Source organism: Micromesistius poutassou (genome assembly GCF_964030765.1).
Source record: "Micromesistius poutassou genome assembly, chromosome: 21".
Taxonomy (NCBI): domain Eukaryota; kingdom Metazoa; phylum Chordata; class Actinopteri; order Gadiformes; family Gadidae; genus Micromesistius; species Micromesistius poutassou.
In genome coordinates, this window is record NC_140291.1 from 1,023,052 (window position 1) to 1,041,544 (window position 18,493).

An 18,493-nucleotide genomic window follows, 5' to 3' on the forward strand; every position below is an offset into this window, starting at 1 on the left:
TCAGCGGACAGCCAAGTGAACACCGTCGTTTTCTTTAACAATTCGGAGAGGGGTCAACGGGTCTTTGGCTCCAGAGTTTGGATGTGAACCGACCACGACAATCCGTCGCGATGCAGGCCCCTCGGTGGAAGCAAGAGGCCGTCTCATTGGCGATTGGCTGCTGACTAAACAGTTTGTGCATTTGTGCCAGGGGAACATTTACATACCATATGGAAATGTGCTCCCACCTCTAGCTTTTAGTAATATTTGGCTAAGCTTAGGTCTGTTGATGGCCTAAGGCAAAAAATACATATTGTTACCGACTACTATTTGTGTGTACTTTGGCATTGTCTTTGTTACATGAGCAATAAATCAACATATTTCTGTTTTTTTGTCACCCGTCATTATACCTTATAAAACGGTGGCACGTGTTTATACAATGCTCCACAATATGTTCTGTTTGTGTAGCAAATGCTTTAGACTAGTATACATTTTCCATGAGGTGTGTGAGTCCTGCTCTGTGAGAGGTTGTAGGGAGGATGAAGGAGCCCCAGCCAGACAGATATTAAGAAGGATAATAAATAATGAACCGTGTGTGGTGGAGGAGAGGTCAGGACAAATCATGCAGGAAGCATCAGAGAGAGAGCGAGAGCGAGAGCGAGAGAGAGAGAGAGAGAACAAGAGACCAGAGAAAGATAGACTGAGACAGAGAGAGACAGAGAGAGAGCGAGGAGCGAGAGAGAGAACAAGAGACAGAGAAAGATAGACTGAGACAGAGAGAGAAAGAGAGAGAGCGAAAGACGGACATACAGACAGACAGACAGAGAGAGAGATCGTGAGAGACAGAGACAGAGAGACAGATAGACAGAGAGAGAGAGAGAGCGAGAGAGAAAAAGACACACACAGACAGACAGAGAAAGAGAGAAAGTTCTTCATGCTACACGTTGCTGAATGAAGCATGGTGGTTGGAGCGTGGGAATGTGAGGTGACACACACAAGAGACAATACATAAAGACAATGTGCGGTACCATATGTGATGTTGTTATTAGTCAAGGTGAGATATAACCTTGTGTGGGTGGGTCTTACCATAAGTGATGTGTTACATGTAAAGGTGAGACATGTGTGTGTAAAAGGTGTGCATGTGCGTGTGAAAGACAGAAGTTGACAAGTTTGATGGCAGAAAATGGTAGGATAAATGGTGGCGGCGTGAGGTAAAGGGGGAGGAAGAGAGAGTGGGAGCTGAATAGCCTCTCATTAGCCCACGCAGCACAACGCATTAGGCCCCTATGTCTCTCTATCTCCTCGCTCTCTTTTGTTCTCCCTATATATCCAGGGTGAGGCTGCGTGGGCGGAAGACCGGTGCGAGGGAGGTGGGGAGGGAGGGAGGGAGGGGAGGGGGGAGGGAAGAGGGAGGGAGGGGGGTGGAGCGAGAGTGGAGAGAGCAGAGGAGAGAGACTCACAGAATAGAAAGAAGAGGAAGAAGGAGTAAAGGAGGTGTGGGGACAATAGAGAGACAGAATAAGAAATGGTCTGGTGATGTTGAACTACTCTCAGGTTTCTGGTATCATTAGTGTCACATTATTTGTACCGAGATATGTAACAATATTAATTGCAGCACATTTTGATATATCTGTTTTTTGACATGAAAATGCATACTTTATAATAAGATACATGGGTTTTGATGGCTCATAACCACCATGACTACTAAGAGTTGATAAGTACAACCTGTAGGTCTTTAGTCTGCATCTCAGTGCATTAAAGGGCTCAAATTGACTGAACTGTTGAATGACACAACCAAGTGAAGCACAGCCATAACGCCAACCAATCAGCAAGGAATTCATTCAGCAATGCTCAAGATCCAAAAATACACATAATGAATATAATAATAATATAACTTTCGGTTTTGTTTTTTTTACATAAATATTGTGGTAGCTTAAACCTTTCACGATGGCACAACATGGCTATGTATTCCATGTAGCCGTTTCTTCCTGTTCTGAAACCACCTCTTACAGAATCTCTGTCTCACTCGCCCTGCCCTCTCTCCCCCCCCCCCCCCCCCCCCGCACACACACAGACACACAGACACACACACACTCCTCTGCTGAAGAGTGTGATGAGGACAGTGTGTTGCTGATTGCTGCGAAAGCTTCACGGGTCAGGGTGACACCCATCCAACACAATAACAAAAACACAACACAAATATACACACACACACACACACAGCAATGAAATGTAAGCTGGGAAAAGCCGCAAACACACTGTGGACACTGTGGACAGGCACTCAGCCACCAACAGGCGGTGTCTGAGACAGAGCTGGAGGCGCACAGTGCGAACAATCGCACAATCGCCTTTGACACTCAATGAATGAGCTCAGGCATCACACACACACACACACACACACACACACACACACACACACACACACACACACACACACACACACACACACACACACACACACACACACACACACACACACACACACACACACACACACACACACACGTATGTTTTCCTTCAGCTCACCTTTGCTGCTCGGTTGCGTCTTCCCCCCTGGGGGGTGAGACCCTGCGCCATTGGTAGGACGGTAGGACAGACTCCCCAAAAAAACAAAAGCAAAAGCAGCAGACGGACAGACACCAAATTAAGAAGATAGCGCACGCGGGAACGAGACACACCGAGGACGGCTGACTTACTCCGACGACAAAAGGCAGCGAGAGATAAAGGGAGCGAATGGACTGGTATGAAAAAAGGAAGAGAAAAAAAAAGAGAGAGAGGAGAGAGAGAGAGAGAGAGAGAGAGAGAGTGGTGGCTGAGGACGAAGTCAGACGGGAGCGCTCAAAGCTCTCGTCTGTGTATGTGGTGTGTGTGTGTGAGTGTGTGTGTGTGTGTGTGTGTGTGTGTGTGTGTGTGTGTGTGAGAATGTGTGTGTGGCGAGGGTAGGCGGGCACAAGGTGTCAGCGCGCATGTACACATACACTCTAATGCTCTCCTACACACACGGTGAGACAAGCATGCTCTCTCTCTTTCACTCTCTCTTCCCCTACTCCACCTCCTCTCTCTCTCTCCTACTCCACCTCCGCACAGTCTCTCTCTCTCTCTCTCTCTCTCTCTCTCTCTCTCTCTCTCTCTCTCTCTCTCTCTCTCTCTCCTCTCTCTCTCTCTCTCTCTCTCTCTCTCTCTCTCTCTCTCTCTCTCCTCTCCTCTCTCTCTCTCTCTCTCTCTCTCTCTCTCTCTCTCTCTCTCTCTCTTCCCCCTACTCCACCTCCTCACAGTGGCTGTCTCTCTCTCTCTCTCCTCTCTATCTCCCTCTCTCTCTCTCTTTCTCCCTCTCAGAGCGACAATCCTTAACCCTTTCCCGGTGCACTGCTGCTGTTGCTTCAGTCGCCGGAGGACCCACTGCTCTCGTCAGTGCGGGGGGGCTCTCGTAAGAAGGGGGGGGGAGGGGGGGGGGGTGGGGGGGGGGGGTCTCTCACCGGGTAATGGCCGCAGTTTATGGCAGGTGAGGCGTGAACGTGAGACTTCCAGCGTGAGTGTCGACTCGACGGCAGCGGAGCCTCTCGCGAGCCATTCACCATAATTACAGGTAGCAGCAGCCACCCCCGGGGCTTAAACACTGCCACCGTGTTTGCGTCGTAAGAAAGGTGTGTGTTTATGCCCGACAAATAACGGCGGTGATGCCCGCTGCTTCGGGTTCTGTGTGTTGGTGCCGGGGTGTGCGTGTCGTTTTTTGTCTGAAGAAGCAGGCTACGATTGGAAGGCTCAAATATTCAAACACGTTAAAGTAGAAAAAACACGTCACGATTACAAAGACAAATTGTGTGTGCTTGCTGCATCATGCACATGTTGTGAAATGGATTCCGGCATTGTTCAGATTCCGAATTATCAACAGTGCAGCTTAGACAATATCCAAAAGTGACGGTATCCCACATGAATGCCCCTCTGCCTTTTCACCGAAACCCATATAAGATATATTATACATAAGCTACATAAGTCAAGCTCCATTTTTAGGAATCTTCAAGCCCACTCCAATCCAACTGGGGGTAGAGTGCAGCCCAGGTGAACTAATGCATCCAATCAGAATGGATCAGAGATGGATTCCGTCGTCTTTTCCACAATTTTGAACTAGTGAACTGAACTACAGAGGAGCAATGACAGGGCCCGTGAGAGAGAGGCTTTTCAGTGTTACCAGGGGGAGGCAATAACGTATGCAAGTATTGTGACAAACCAGATGTAAGCAAATCCTGACTTGATTGTTCTCAACCCAACATGTAAGTCGCTTTTGATAAAAAGTCTTAAAAGGACAATATCCATGTGGTCGATCAAACCATCATAGACATCGCTGCTGGCTTCACTGAAACCCACATAGTCAAAAATACTTCCTTGTACGATTCTGCCAAGGAGAATTTAGCATGGGCGTGCCTGCCAAACAACAGCAAAAAGCAGCTAGTAGACTAAGAGTTCTGGTTTGGCGTTCTGTTTTACAGAAACTAAGTACTGATTGATGCACATTTATTCCTAAAGAGGTTAGTGCTATACTGCCGTGATTGACTTTCATTTGGGCACTCAGATCTTGGAGGAAGTAAGTGATGTTGTTGGCATGGCGACACCTACATTTCAAACTAAATTCTCCATGAGATATTTTTAGGGCCTTATAGCTGCTTTTGTTCAAAACGACTTACACACCGTCACACACCGTCTGCTGTGTCAGTGTCTTGCTCAGGGACACCTCGACACTCATCTAGGAGAAGCCAGGGGATAGAACTAGCAACCTTCCGGTTACAAGTCAACATGGTCTACCTCCTGAGCTACTGCCGCCCCGGCATTAGCTCAGATCAATGAATGGGGTTTTCACATGCTTTATTGTAGACTTTCCAAAACGAATACCTACATGTTTTTTGTCATAGAGCAGCGTTTCCATGTCTCAGTCCCACAGAATGTTGCCAGCAGAAGTGCGTTGTTCTCCTATCATATAAGGGCTCTGTAATGCTGCATCAGTGACGACCATAAGGAGCCTTCATCTATTGAAAAATAACCCCTGCCATCTCCACACCAATCTAATTACGTCAGCTTAGAATAGACCAGACCCGAGCAATGTGCCCTGCTGCCCTAAACGCCAGGCAACAGGCACTGACTTTACATTGGCTCTGCGAAAACCCACTGCCAAATTAATCTCTTTCCGTCACCCCGAAAACAGCCTGCTGTCTTGGCCTGGCTGTCCGCCAAATACCAGGACCCTAGAAAAACAGGCAACGGTAACATGAACTGCAAATTGTTTGGAAAAACGTTCACACTCCTGGAAGAATTGAAGTGCAAGAGCCGGTAATCAGCGAGCCGCCAGAAAGAGAGGGGGAGACTTTCACAGCTCAAGTGTGTGAGTGGGGGGGCAGCCTCACAGAAGACACAATAGCTCTCAGGTTTCAGCATGTCATTAGAGAGAAGAAAATGTGTGAGGGGAAGAATACATTTTTGAGCGCCATGTAGTACCAGGGTTTGACTTCTATTAAGAGCAGGGTTTGATCTTAATGACGGCCAGAAGGCAACACGCTTTGTCAGTATTGTATTATTCTTTGGTCAGCAGTGGGACACTACAGACAGAGCCAATAAGGTGACAGAACCAAACTGAAGAGAGAAAACTTGGGGGGGAAACCAGGGAAAAGATGCTCCTTGGTCCACTTGTAAACAAAATGAAAAGATTAGAGATTCCCGACCCACTATCCTCCCTGCCCCTATGTGGTCCTACTGCTAGGACCCCATATGTGCGAATCCCATCACAAAAGAGCTCGGTGAGACGCCGAGACCAACAGCCCGGCCTCACGGCCTTGCTGTTGATTACCCCCCCCCTGTGTCGGCTTGTCGCTGCGCTTCCACGGCGTGGGCCAAACTGCCGCAGGACCCTGTTCAAACCAGCGGCCAGCCTGTGCTCAGAGACCTCTCTGCGGGATGAAAGGGCATGAAACAGCTCACCTGCTACCACTCTCCCACGAGCCTTGTGGCGTTTTCTATTGATTTTCCCGAAGTCATGGGTGGCAGGCCGACGGTGTCAATGGGAGGGCACAGCAGCGCACCCCCCTTTTATTCTGCAATGGTGCCCTGTTGTAATAAGAGCCCCCTGGCCCACCGGGTACCTGGCTATTAGAACCAGTCCACTGCAACAGAGAAGGGACATTCAACCTCACGACTGTCCAAGAGTGTACCCTTAAAAGAATTCAAAGTGAGACACAGTACAGTTTACATGTAAACAGTACGTTTACATGCACAGCTTAATCAGATTAAAGCCATAGTTCGACTATGCTCCGCAATTGGACAACTGCAATTGTCCAAGTATACATGGCGGTGAGTAAATTGATTCATTGGTCGAAGCATGTCATTCCCCGGTACAATAGGTGGCGCTGTACCCATTTCAACTAGTGGTAATAGAGCCACCGGTTGACCTCTTCACCAGCAACAACAAACTCAGGCACCTGCATTCGAGAAAGATGTTTTCAGTAGACAGCTGTCAGTTCACTTTGGGTCCATATAATTTATCCGACGCTCCATTGTTCCGACCTCTCGGTCGTATGCCGACTCCAGCCAGAGGAGCTGGTTCTGCCGGCAGAGGAGTCCGCATACGAGGTCGGAACAATGGAGCGTCAGAGAAATTATATGGACCCGAAGTGAACTGACCACTGTCTACTGAAAACATCGCTTTCTCCTCCATGTCGCGTTTCAATCTGGACTTCAGAGAGTCAAAGCCAAAGTTCCTTTCCCCTAATTCCTTCTCACCATGGGCGTGATAACCCCCACTAGGAGTCTTTACTTGTTGTGGAAGTACCAGAGTCGGGGAACCCGATGCAGTCTGTAAGATTCATATATAAATGATTATATGAATATATAATAATAATAATATATTTAATATATAATAATATATTTATATGAATATATAAATACCCCCGTCAGTTCGGCCGCGGCACAATGAATGAATAAAGATCGTAGTTATTTTACAACCTCGTTGATGAGCAACATTTAGAAAAACATGTACTTTTAATTCAGCCTTGGGTGAAATCGAAGCGTAGTGTGTAGTGTGAATGCATGTTGATGATGATACACTCCTCATAGGGGGTAACTACATTGGCACGACACCGGCTTCCTCCATCTTCTGCTCCAGCTTTTTAAATAAATCACCGACCTGAAGTGAGTTGACAGCTGTCTACTGAAAACATCTTTCTCCCGCCGGAGCAGCCCCTCCACCGCCCGTCCGTATACGGCATTCCCCACCACGGCGCAATGAATGTGCCCGAATTTACTACTTTACAACCTCGTTGATGACCCAGATTTAGAAAAACATGTACTTTTAATTCAGCCTTGGGTGAAATCGAAGCGTATCTGTGCGTGTCTGTGTGCTTCCACCTTTAATGAATCCATGCGCGCCCCCCGCGGCCGGGACACAATTCTTAACTACATTCACCGGCTTCCTCCAACTAAAATAAATCACAGTTTCACAAGATAAATATGGATACAATCAAAAAGTCAGAACCACATGAGAGAAAAGAGGTTTGTTTTGAGTTGCGTCGGGGGCTACATGTACATTTACTGTCTCGACCTCTCGGAAGCAGACAAGAAGTAATTCCACCGACGGTTAAACAATGGATGAAACCAACAAATGGGCAGCCATGGGGAACAGGAAAGCAGAGGAAAGTACTGGGTGTGTTCCCATGTGCCCCTGAACGGAACACACACTCCCTGCCCCCAGCCAGGGGCACCACTGGACGGCCCTGCGTTGACTCCAATTTGAACCTTCCCCATCATGCTTTTGTTTGGCCGCTCCAGAGCTCAGGTCAGCAAGTAAAGACCCACTACAAAGGGTGGGAGATGGATCAAGTGGTGCTTCTGAACCATAATGGGAAACCAATAGTGTGCCACCCTCATGTACAAAGAGATAACGGTGCCACTGTGGACATTTTAGGTCAGAAAGTCTCTTAGACACCCGCCCACCCCCGCCCCAAGCCCACCCTTGATTCCAATAGCCTGGCCAAATTGTCTCTGACCTTTGGTGGACTTGTGTTTTCGCTCGCCTTTGTTGCCATGATGGCCGGCCAAAAAGATGGCTCCCTGATGAGGTCAGCCTGCTTCTGCAGGGGTAGAGGCGTCTGCCTGATAGATATTTTATTGTCCCTTATCCTGAGCGAAAAAGGGCACTTCCTGGAGGCCTTGTAGATCCAAACGCCCGGTGATGAGGTCAACGGTAAGCGAGGTCTTCTGTTCTATGGCCTCCGTTGTCATTGCTCATTACATTCACAACATGCCAAACTTACCCCGTTTAAAGTTTGAGAGAATAATAAGAAACGATGACCGAAGCAGAATAGAAGATTAGAAGAAATAACATTTCCTAGACGGATTGACTCAGACAATACCTGGTGTTGGGTTCTCCCTTTATTGATCTACAGAGAATCTGAGGACCTTTGAAATAACTCACAGAACATCTGCTGAATAGCCACCATCTGAAGTGGCTGCTGCTGACCTCCAAGAGGTTATCCTTGTTAAACAGAGTGACATTATATTCCAGGCGCCATTCATTCAGAGCCTGAGCTGCCCTTCTGCAGGTTGTACCAGTTTACACTGCAGTGACAACACTAGGTCACTTTGAAGGAGAAGAAATATATAATGTTTACTAGCAGTAAATGCTCTTCAACAGCCCAAGCACTAAGGTATAATACGTCCTCCTGCAACCTAATAAAAAAAACACAGATGTTGATTAACTGCAATGTCAATGGATCGCAGTAAACCAAATAATTGTGTGCTCCAAAAAAATATGATTACATTTGTTAAGTCATTACAAATAACAGTTCAATATGATATGTGCCTACAGGGGTCCAGCTTTCCCACTTGTTACCAGGACCTGGTCGACCTAGTGCTGAGATTCCTCCATTCATGTTTTTCAACAGTTCATTAATCCAGGACGGAAGGGCCCATTCTGAGGAGCCCATGGGGGCCAATCTGTCGCTCGTTGGATCAGCCAAGAGCATCTCCTGTTAACGTAGCCACCATGCTGTACCGATGTGATGCTACCATATGGGAAAAGGCTTCATGTGGCCTACACCTTTGACGGTTCATGAGATACTAGTGATTATCCTGTGCCTACTGCAGAACGTTAACTACGAAAAGCATACACAGAAATGCCGTGTTGGCAGAATATCGGTTGGCAATGAGAATGCATGGATTTGATGTCTTACTAATTGTTTTCTATCGGAAGTACGGCTGCACGATATTGGGCAAAAAAATCGTATTGTGATATTTTGTCTTTTTAGGATAAGTATTGCGATATGACAGAAAAATTATAAATATTATATTGCACGCACAGCGATAGACGAATATCATACACGCTCGCTCGTATCACGATTTCGATACAAAAACAATATATTGTTCAGCCCTAATCGGAGGACAACGTAAAACAATGGAACTATGAAATGCTGAACACATGTCAAGTCTGTGTGGTTCAGTTGAAGGGTGGTATTGCCATTCCAAACAATGCTAATGATAGCTAGTCCTTATCAATGCTCTTCCAAAAACTCCAGGCTTCCAGGCCCTCGGTCAACAGATTCACACATTGCAATCGAAGGTGTAATATTGTTTGGACAAGTGAAGCAGAGTGACAGAGGATGTGCCCGGGGGGGGTGATATTGCACAGTTAACCTTTAAGAGATGACAACTAAAAACACCCAAAGGAGTAAAACCGGAGCACATCCAGTATTCAGGGTGTTGCCGAGACAAAATGTGACTTTACCTAATGATTTGCTGCAGGTGGCGCCGATGCGAATTAGAATGAATTCCTTTGATAGAGTTATTGTGTCACTCCTTATGACTTGTGAGCTGGAAGCTTGTTAGCCGGTGTGATGATCTCTAATTATATTTCGCCGCCACTGTGGAACATGAGCCATCAATTAAGAGTCCAGTGATTAGCGGGACAGATTCGATTCCTGTCCGGCACCTGGTGCCTTCTAGTGAGATGACTGGAATGTTCCAGTTAATGTGGTTGAGGAAAGGGCCTTCAGCTCTCTGATAACTGGATATAATGAATGCATATTAAATAGGGAACTTGTTTCTTTGCTGTATGTATCGTATCAAATGTTTGCTTGTGGAGCCCTTTGAGATGTGATTCAGGGCCATAGAAATACAAATACTTTACTTTATGACAAACAGAAACCTACGTTAAATTAAAAGTGCATCTCCACTCTAGACTCTCATTACATGTCAAGTTGTTTTGCTTGATTAACGTGTCAGTTGAATGAATAAAAACCTAAGCTAATCACCACTAAGCCTGACTGGGAGCTAAGCACCAGCCTTCATTAGTCTCTGTGATCAGAGGAACAGTTTTTTAAAAAAGGACCACAAGTGTGAACCCAGAGAGGCCACTTTTCCTCTGTCGTCTTGGAATGTTCATTGGGAAAACTGCAGGGTCTCTCAGCGCATCAATAATACCACATAGGCACCCGTCCATCTGGCAGTGGGAGCCCACTGGAGGCAGAGAGGGGATACGAGTACCGCCTCGCTCGCCGTTGGTCAGATTCGGTACCCAAATATTCTTGACTGTGAGCCAGACCAGAAATATGGGTTGATGGTTGTTTTGATCCTAATAAGATTATACACATTTGCATTTTTTAAAACTGTAAATATGATACCACCCGAGCCTAATTAGGGGTTCATAGCAAACCATCGTGTATGATCTTAAATACTGTCTGAATATTAAACCCTGCTGCTAGGCTCGGGCAAAGACATGGGGGAACCAGAGACAGGCTGGACCACTCCATTACTGGAGAGCTGGGAACCAGTATGAAAAGCTTTTTCTGTGTTTGCCATGTTGGTATTATATAATCGTTTTTCTCTCATTTGATACAGACAGTGTTACATTTTCCAGAATTTTGGTATTTAAAAGTTGCGGAAAGTGTCTGAACTTGATAAAGATCATTTATAAATATATAGTGTTGTCTCAAAGGATTCAAGCTGTGATTCGTAATGTTGGGGGGGGAGGGAGTTTCTCACACTACAGGGAATAAAATACAATTTCTGAAGAGTGGAATAAAAAATATGATATGATTGTGTGAGTTATTCCGAAAGCTCTTAGTAAGAGTCTTAGTTTGACTACGAACACTTCAGCTAAATTGAGAAAATACAAAAGGTGTATAATAACGTTTTATTGAAAATAATAATAAACAAAATGTTATATAAAATAATAATATATTTTAATTTGCAAGTAAACAGAGTTATGAAGCAAGACAATTGGATTAAAAATAGAAATGCACACCAGAATCTCTTCTGTGGACGAGCGAGAGCTGCACACTCCAGTCCACCAGAAATCATGACCATAAATCCTTCCACCGTTTATGAAAACCCCACAAAACGATTGTCCTCTAGACATATTCATTAAAGGGCAAAGTTCAAGGGCCAATGACAGAGAGAGGCATATGTTTTTACAAGGTTCAGGTATGCTTTCAGAATAAGCTACGAAATGTGGTAGTTTATCAAGACCTCAACATTCCAAGACCTCCTCTCACGCTGCTCCAACACTGAGCCTTGACTTGAAAGCCAAATAATTAAGACTGGAATCATTTCAACAGCCGAGGGGACAGATAAAAGTAGTACCCTGGACGCCCGTGGATAAAACACTGCTGCTGCCAAGGAATCACAGTGAGAGGGATTCAGCTTTGCAGCGGCCTCTGTCTGCAATAAGCTGATAAGTCAGGAAAGATACAACCAGTCATTGGGCCAACCTTGGGAGGTAGTGAGAGCTGTGTGTGTGTGTGTGTGTGTGTGTGTGTGTGTGTGTGTGTGTGTGTGTGTGTGTGTGTGTGTGTGTGTGTGTGTGTGTGTGTGTGTGTGTGTGTGTGTGTAAAAACCACGGCCTGGTTGAGGACACCGCATTCATTTGAAGTAGACCCCCAACAAAGTGACAGCAGAAGATATGAAAGCACTGGAGGATCCTCTTCTGTAAGCTAGTGCAAACCCGCACACACACAAACAGCGGAAAGCAAACACGGATGAGGGCGCGGCCCTGTATCTACTCACAGCAGGTTCTCTGAGGTCCGGAAAGCCTGTTGCTCTTACTGGAGGTCAACGCAAAAAAATAAAAAAACGATTTAAATTTTTTTTTTAAGAAAAAATGTTTAATTCATTTTATTAAAATACAGCGTCATCGTGGGTAAACAAGTCTGAAAGCCCAACGCCCACGTCGGCGACAGCTGCGGAAGAAAAAGTTCAGAAATAAACATTCTCACACACACACACACACACACACACACACACACACACACACACACACACACACACACACACACACACACACACACACAAGACATTCCTACATTCATACAGTACATTCCCGCTCCGTGTTGCTTTGCTTTGTCAGAAACAAGACGATTCCACTTTTTTTTTTTTTGGGTCGTGCTAGCCTTGCGAAGCGAAGTTGGCACTGGGTGCTTCGTGCTTCAGGGTGTCAGGGCCGCACCGGCAGCCCCTCTGGGAGACACGGCTCCTCAGACTCGTTCAGTGGAGAGAGCGCCGGCAAAATGTACACCGTGAGCAACGGCATCCATCAGAGCGTCCTTGAGGCCGAGTGACAGCGAGGGATAGTGAGCGACAGCACGCACGGGAACCGGCATCGCTTTTGTTTGTTTTTTTACACACACACACACACACACACACACACACACACACACACACACACACACACACACACACACACACACACACACACACACACACACACACACACACACACACACACACACACACACACACCCCTCCTTCCTTGGTCTGCTCGTATTTCACACGGCTTATGTTATCGCAGTTTCTTTCATGCAAATTGATTTTCTAAAAATCAAATATTCCAAGACTATTATAAGGGATGAATTGCAAAACTAAAGTTCAAGAAAATATATTTTACAAGAGTCAATCCGATGTGTGCGTGTGTGTGTGTGAACGGAACATCTCTCAATTACAAACAAGATGATAATGTACACCAACTCAAAGCTGTGTTTCAATTCCAATATGTTGTTTTATTTAAACATTTCATGCAGGCGCATGCCGTCCATATGGGCAGGTGATTGGAAAGCCTGCAGAAACTATAGATAGTTTATTTGACAGACTATTTTTGGTCTGTTGACATCACATTTTGGATGATGGTGATGGTGATGGCGATTCTAGTTGAGTTTAACGTGTCATGCAATGTTGGGGCAGCGCAGCTCAACGACCGCCTTCCTCCGTATGTTTATCGCATAACCCTGCAGGCTGCAATAAGAATTGCAATCTGCGCTAATAGACGCCTATATGGTCGTAAAGCAGTCTGCCCCATGGTCACATTCTAGAACTGTTGTTGTTTTAACTCAAATTATTATCCCGCCAGTATCTTTCGTCGTCTCTCTATCAGATGCAGATATGGCGAGTGGTGTTGCACCTGTGATTAACAGAGTTGAGTTTCTGTTCTCAAAAAACATTTGAGAGGTTAAAATTGGAAGAGAAGTTAGCCATCAAACAACAGGATAAGGGGATTTATAGACCACGAGTGTGAGTGATGTGACGCCTATATGTATATATATATAATAATATATAATACAATATTATATACAGTGTGTATATAATATGTACATATTAAAAAAACATGTAAATTGTGGGTGTGGTCATTTCTGCCCCACTGAAACTTAGGGTCCACCGCACGCTACTGATTTCATGTAGAGTACCGGTGCTACATTTTTACGCCTTTCTTTATCTACAGAGCCACATTGCTGAAATTGATTGCGTTGCCTTTTTTAATAATAGCTTCATATTCCAAAGAGATTATGTAAGCTATGAAACATTTAAGTTGCGCTTAAGCGGTCAAATCACAGTAAGCTCAGGCTAGGCTGTTCCTCATGGGCGTCTTGGGGGTTGGGGTTGTGAATTTCAGTATAAGGACTCCATCTCAAACCCTGTTGGCTGTTGGCTGTATGACAGAAACCATATTGAGCAATATAAATAAGTATGTTGTTTGTGGCCGAGGATGACAAAATAATGACGCATGATGTAGAAAAATGGAAACCTTTAGCTAAGTGTTATAACCGTATTAGCAATCAGGTGATGGAGGAATTGTGCTGCGTCGTGTATTCGACTACGCCTCTTTTCACAGAACGCCCCACCCCCGCCCCCCACCCTCCTCCAACCGTCAACTCTGCAGGAAACGTTACCTTATGTCAGACTCACCTTGTTGGAAGAGGGGGAGAGTCGAGGTTATTATGGGCCGATATTGTTACGTGCTGACGGGTTAAATCAAAGCACCGAACGGGGTCTGCTTCCGTTGTCGGGCCGCAGTATACGGTTGACTCAAAACACAGTGACAGTGTCTTAAATTGATAATAAAGAGCACAGACTAATGCCTCTTTAGGGCTATGTCTGTTCTGTATGTGGAGGTTGATACATGCCCACTATCGAGCGGTGAAAAACACCCCTCCGCAAGTGCTCACTTTGTAATGAAGCGACGCATCGAAATTCATTATCATCATTTTACCAAAGGTGAAAGGTGTTGAAAAGCCTCCAATATGGATCGCTCACACCCGCCACCGGCTAAATGAGTCAAAGCGAAGGGGATGTGGGGGCACGTTTTAGCTTTTTCGTTCGCATCTCCAGCTCTGGGCAGATTTAAGACGCAGAAGCCACAACAAGATGAATTCATACCACCAGTAATCCAATGGGGTAGCTGGAGCAAATCCCTCATTTTGCCCATTCTCACACTGCTTGCAATAATGGCGCCAGTCTCTATAGGGAGGCTGCAGAGGGGAGCCGGTTGTGTGGAGGTTGCTGTATTGGCTGTCAAAAGGCAATAACCAGAAACATATTCCATTTGAATGAGCGCTATAGCGCGCCTTTCCACGCTGAGTGGTAATAAGCAGGCCCAAGTGTTGCTCTGGCCGTGGGCTCTCCAGTCACATTAAACGGCAAAATGGGAGCATTTGGAGGGTTTTCAGTCACAGAAGCACGTCATGTACGCTATACAAACAAAATGCGTTCGATCCATTCGTTCCTGGGAAGACAAGGGTTTTTGTGTGGCATAGCCGAACAAAAAAAAACGTTTTCCACACCTGAACCGGGTGTGAGCATCAAGACAGGAGGCAGGGTTTGCAATATGCTATAGCTAGCAATCGCTAGCAATCGTTAGCACTGCGGACCCCTGTTGAGTTGTGTGATATTGCGAGCTCAAATATAGACTTATTGAGTCAGCCACATGAGGCGGCATGTGGCTCAGGAGGAAGAGCGGCTTGACTGGTAAACGGAAGGTTACTAGTTTGATCCCCAGCTCCACTGGCTGATTGTCAAGACGAGCTGGCGGTTGCCTTGAAAAGTTTGACGCCATCGGTTTGCGGATGTGTGTATTGAATGCTTGAATGGAAGAGCAATAATTGTAAAGCGCTTTGAGTGGCCTCTGGTTAGAAAAGCGCCATTTAAAGGCAGTCCATTGACTATTTACTATTCACCATCGTAGCAAGGCCAAGATGTTATGGCTACATTTTTTAACATAATACAGATATATAAACACATCAGTTATTTTTCACTTTTCATTTTAGGTCCGTTCTTCACTTGTCAAGGCAATGTAAATGTGTATTTCCCAAACCAATGAATGAATCATCCATTTTGTTTGTGCAAGAGGGCGACAGAGTGTGAAATTGAAAACTAAAAAACACTAACAACACTGTTATGGACTTTTACACATGCAGAGGCCAATAAGTGCTCGCCATTTTGGTTTCACTGTTTATAAAAACATGATGATCGCTGGTGCTCTTTGCTAGAAGGCTTCCTAAAACCTTGGTGCCCATCGAGGAACACACATTCTGTCCGGTGATCGACCTAGCCGTCCCCTGCCCTCAGGCTGCCTCACATCAACATCCATATTCATGATATCAGTAACAAGATAAGCTCTATATCCGCAAAGTGCATTGGATATTGCATAGAACTCCAAATAATGTAGCTGTAATCCTAGGTGTCAATAAGACTAGAATGTGCGCCGAAAGCCCAACATAATGCGATGAATTTATATAAATGGACAGCCATCAGTGAAGCATTAAAACAACAGAAGTAGTTGCCAAATAAATAGTTTAGTTTAGGAATTATGTTTCACAAGCATTTAGAATGATGTAACGAGTAGCTTCAGGTTAGTCATGCTCTGAGGGTGGACGGGTATTTTCAACCGCAGGAATGTAGAATTTAGTTGCACGTCAGGTTGGTTTAATCAATAGCATGTGATGCTCATACTTTACCAGGCAGCTGACAGCCAGGTACCATTGTTAAAAAACAAACAAAATTGACATCCACCAACAGAACTTCTACTGCATCTCCTCGCTGCTGACACAAATACCGACTTAAACAACAAAGCATCAAAACTAAACTAAGCATCAAAACTAGACAATACTGTTTCACTGTTTCAAAAAATCCAATGTTCCCGTTGAAAAATAAAACGGAAGAGCCCGGCCATTGTCATCTTTGGGACCAGGATGGATGTGCGTTATCCATTTGTCAGATTTTGAAAAAAATTGCCTCAATGGTCCAAGTCCATCGCGGGACAAAAAGGTTGTTACAGAAAGTCATTTTCCCAAAACAAGTGAATGAAGCAGTGCGCTCTTATTTAAAAATATCACAGAGTGCGGCGGCCCTTTAACAAACGCAACCAGCCACTGAAGACCAGGGTATTGACCAGCAGGGCAGTCACGGTTTACTGCTGGATATCTCATTTGAAGGCAGTGTAGCACCAGTGGCACAGCCAGTGGCCTCAGCCACAGTGATTGACAGCAAGAAGGCCCTGGGTTCAAACCCCAGGACCTACGAGGCACAGACCCATGATAAGTTCATCATCGCCAAAAAGTATCCAATCAGACTCACCACTGCCACGGCTCTTGCGGTTGGCCTTGCCCCCAGTCAGCAGCATCTTCAAGCTGTTCCTGAACATGGTAGCAGCAGACTCCCCAGACTACCCTATATAGAAACCTGTGGAGCACAGAGAAAAACAAACACTGTGTGTGAGCGCAAGGTGAGGGGGTTTCAGCGCCTGCTGCGGCTGCAAAAACATCCTTTCAGCGCAGAGAAGCACATCAACATGCCTGGCTTTATATAGACCCAAGATAATGGCTCCCCCGCCTCCCCTTCCAACTGTGATGAGGACGGAATGCGCCCCGAACACACGTAAAGGTGAACACGCTCATCGACAGGTAAGTAGTGACGTGGGACTACATAACACACATATTTCCATCTTATAACCAAAGGAAGATTGTCGGCAGTGAGTTTATGATCTTTTAACTCAACACTGACTGATCTGCCACCCTTCACAGATCTTTATTTGTATACAGGCTGGGCAGGATGAGTACTTTGAGCGTTATTCAAAAATGCCAAGACTAAGAATTGGAAATCGATGTTACAATCGACGGGGATGCATATTGAGGAGTTTTGACAAAATGGGCAAGGGGAACAGAGACAGCCACTCAAAGGATTAACAGGCGAGATTGCCCTCTTATTTGATCTTGGATAGTATCCATACTTAGTATTGGGCAGGGCTGAACGGATCAATAGATTTATATATTCTGGAGATATAAAGTGGTCTTCCGCAAGAGAAAGGTTCACCCACACAATTATTCAATTCCAAATATGCTATATCAAACCTTGTGAGGCTCAACTAAGATAAGAACTAGCAGTGACTTTCAAAAGTTAAAGAGCATTTTAAAATATACACACACACACACACACCCCCCCCCCCCCCCCCCCCCCCTCTGGACGATATGTGCAATGGCGGCCAGCAGATGTTGTGACTCAGCAGCAAACGCCAGCGACTACCAGACTGAATCTGAGGAGTGGCCAGCCACTTGACCCAGACTACAACAACATAACCTTAAAACTTAAGGTTTTTTTTTGCCCATTCTCACACTGCCCCCCCGCCTCTTTTTGTTTCTGTCTTGCGGGAGTACAAGGGGAGGAGGAGACAACGTCTTGCTGCAGGAACGTTAAGACTGTGTTACACACCGAAGGACAACGGAGGAGGCGGCGGCGGCAACGCCTCCGCCCCCCCACTGATCTCACGCTCTGCTGGGCCGGCACGGAGCCACGCCCTGACACACTGGGCCACGCCCTGGCGCTCCGGGACCCCCTCACACAGGATCTCAAGTGCTCCACCTCCTCACAATTTTACAATATAAATGTAATACATGTAAATTGCCGATTATACCATCAGATATGTTAGCCTCATGGCATAATTTCCGGAGTCATATTTGAAGGTTCATCTTGTATTTTGCGTCAAAAATGCCTTAGGCAGATGATTGTGATTATGGAAAGTAAAAAGCACTCTGGTTGGCTTAGGGCAGAGCCAATGAGGTACAGTGAATCAGCAGCTATAAGAGAGTAGATTTAGGTTAGATATCACCATTTGGGCAAAATATGACTTAGGCAATTATGCCATGAGGCTAACGATATGCTACAGCAAAACCAGAATCTGCACAAACCCAGGAGAGCAGAGACATTTTTATCACTA

General features: G+C 45.6%; 1 protein-coding gene across 1 annotated transcript in view; it reads right to left on the minus strand.

The window, feature by feature from the left end:
- Positions 1-18,493, minus strand: part of tanc2b (tetratricopeptide repeat, ankyrin repeat and coiled-coil containing 2b) — a 96,387-nt gene that overhangs the window by 50,584 nt on the left and 27,310 nt on the right. The window contains exon 2 of the mRNA XM_084485521.1: positions 16,858-16,962. Within this exon, the coding sequence (XP_084341647.1) occupies positions 16,858-16,924 (67 nt within the window). The 5' untranslated portion in view covers positions 16,925-16,962. The remainder of the gene's footprint in view (positions 1-16,857; positions 16,963-18,493) is intronic.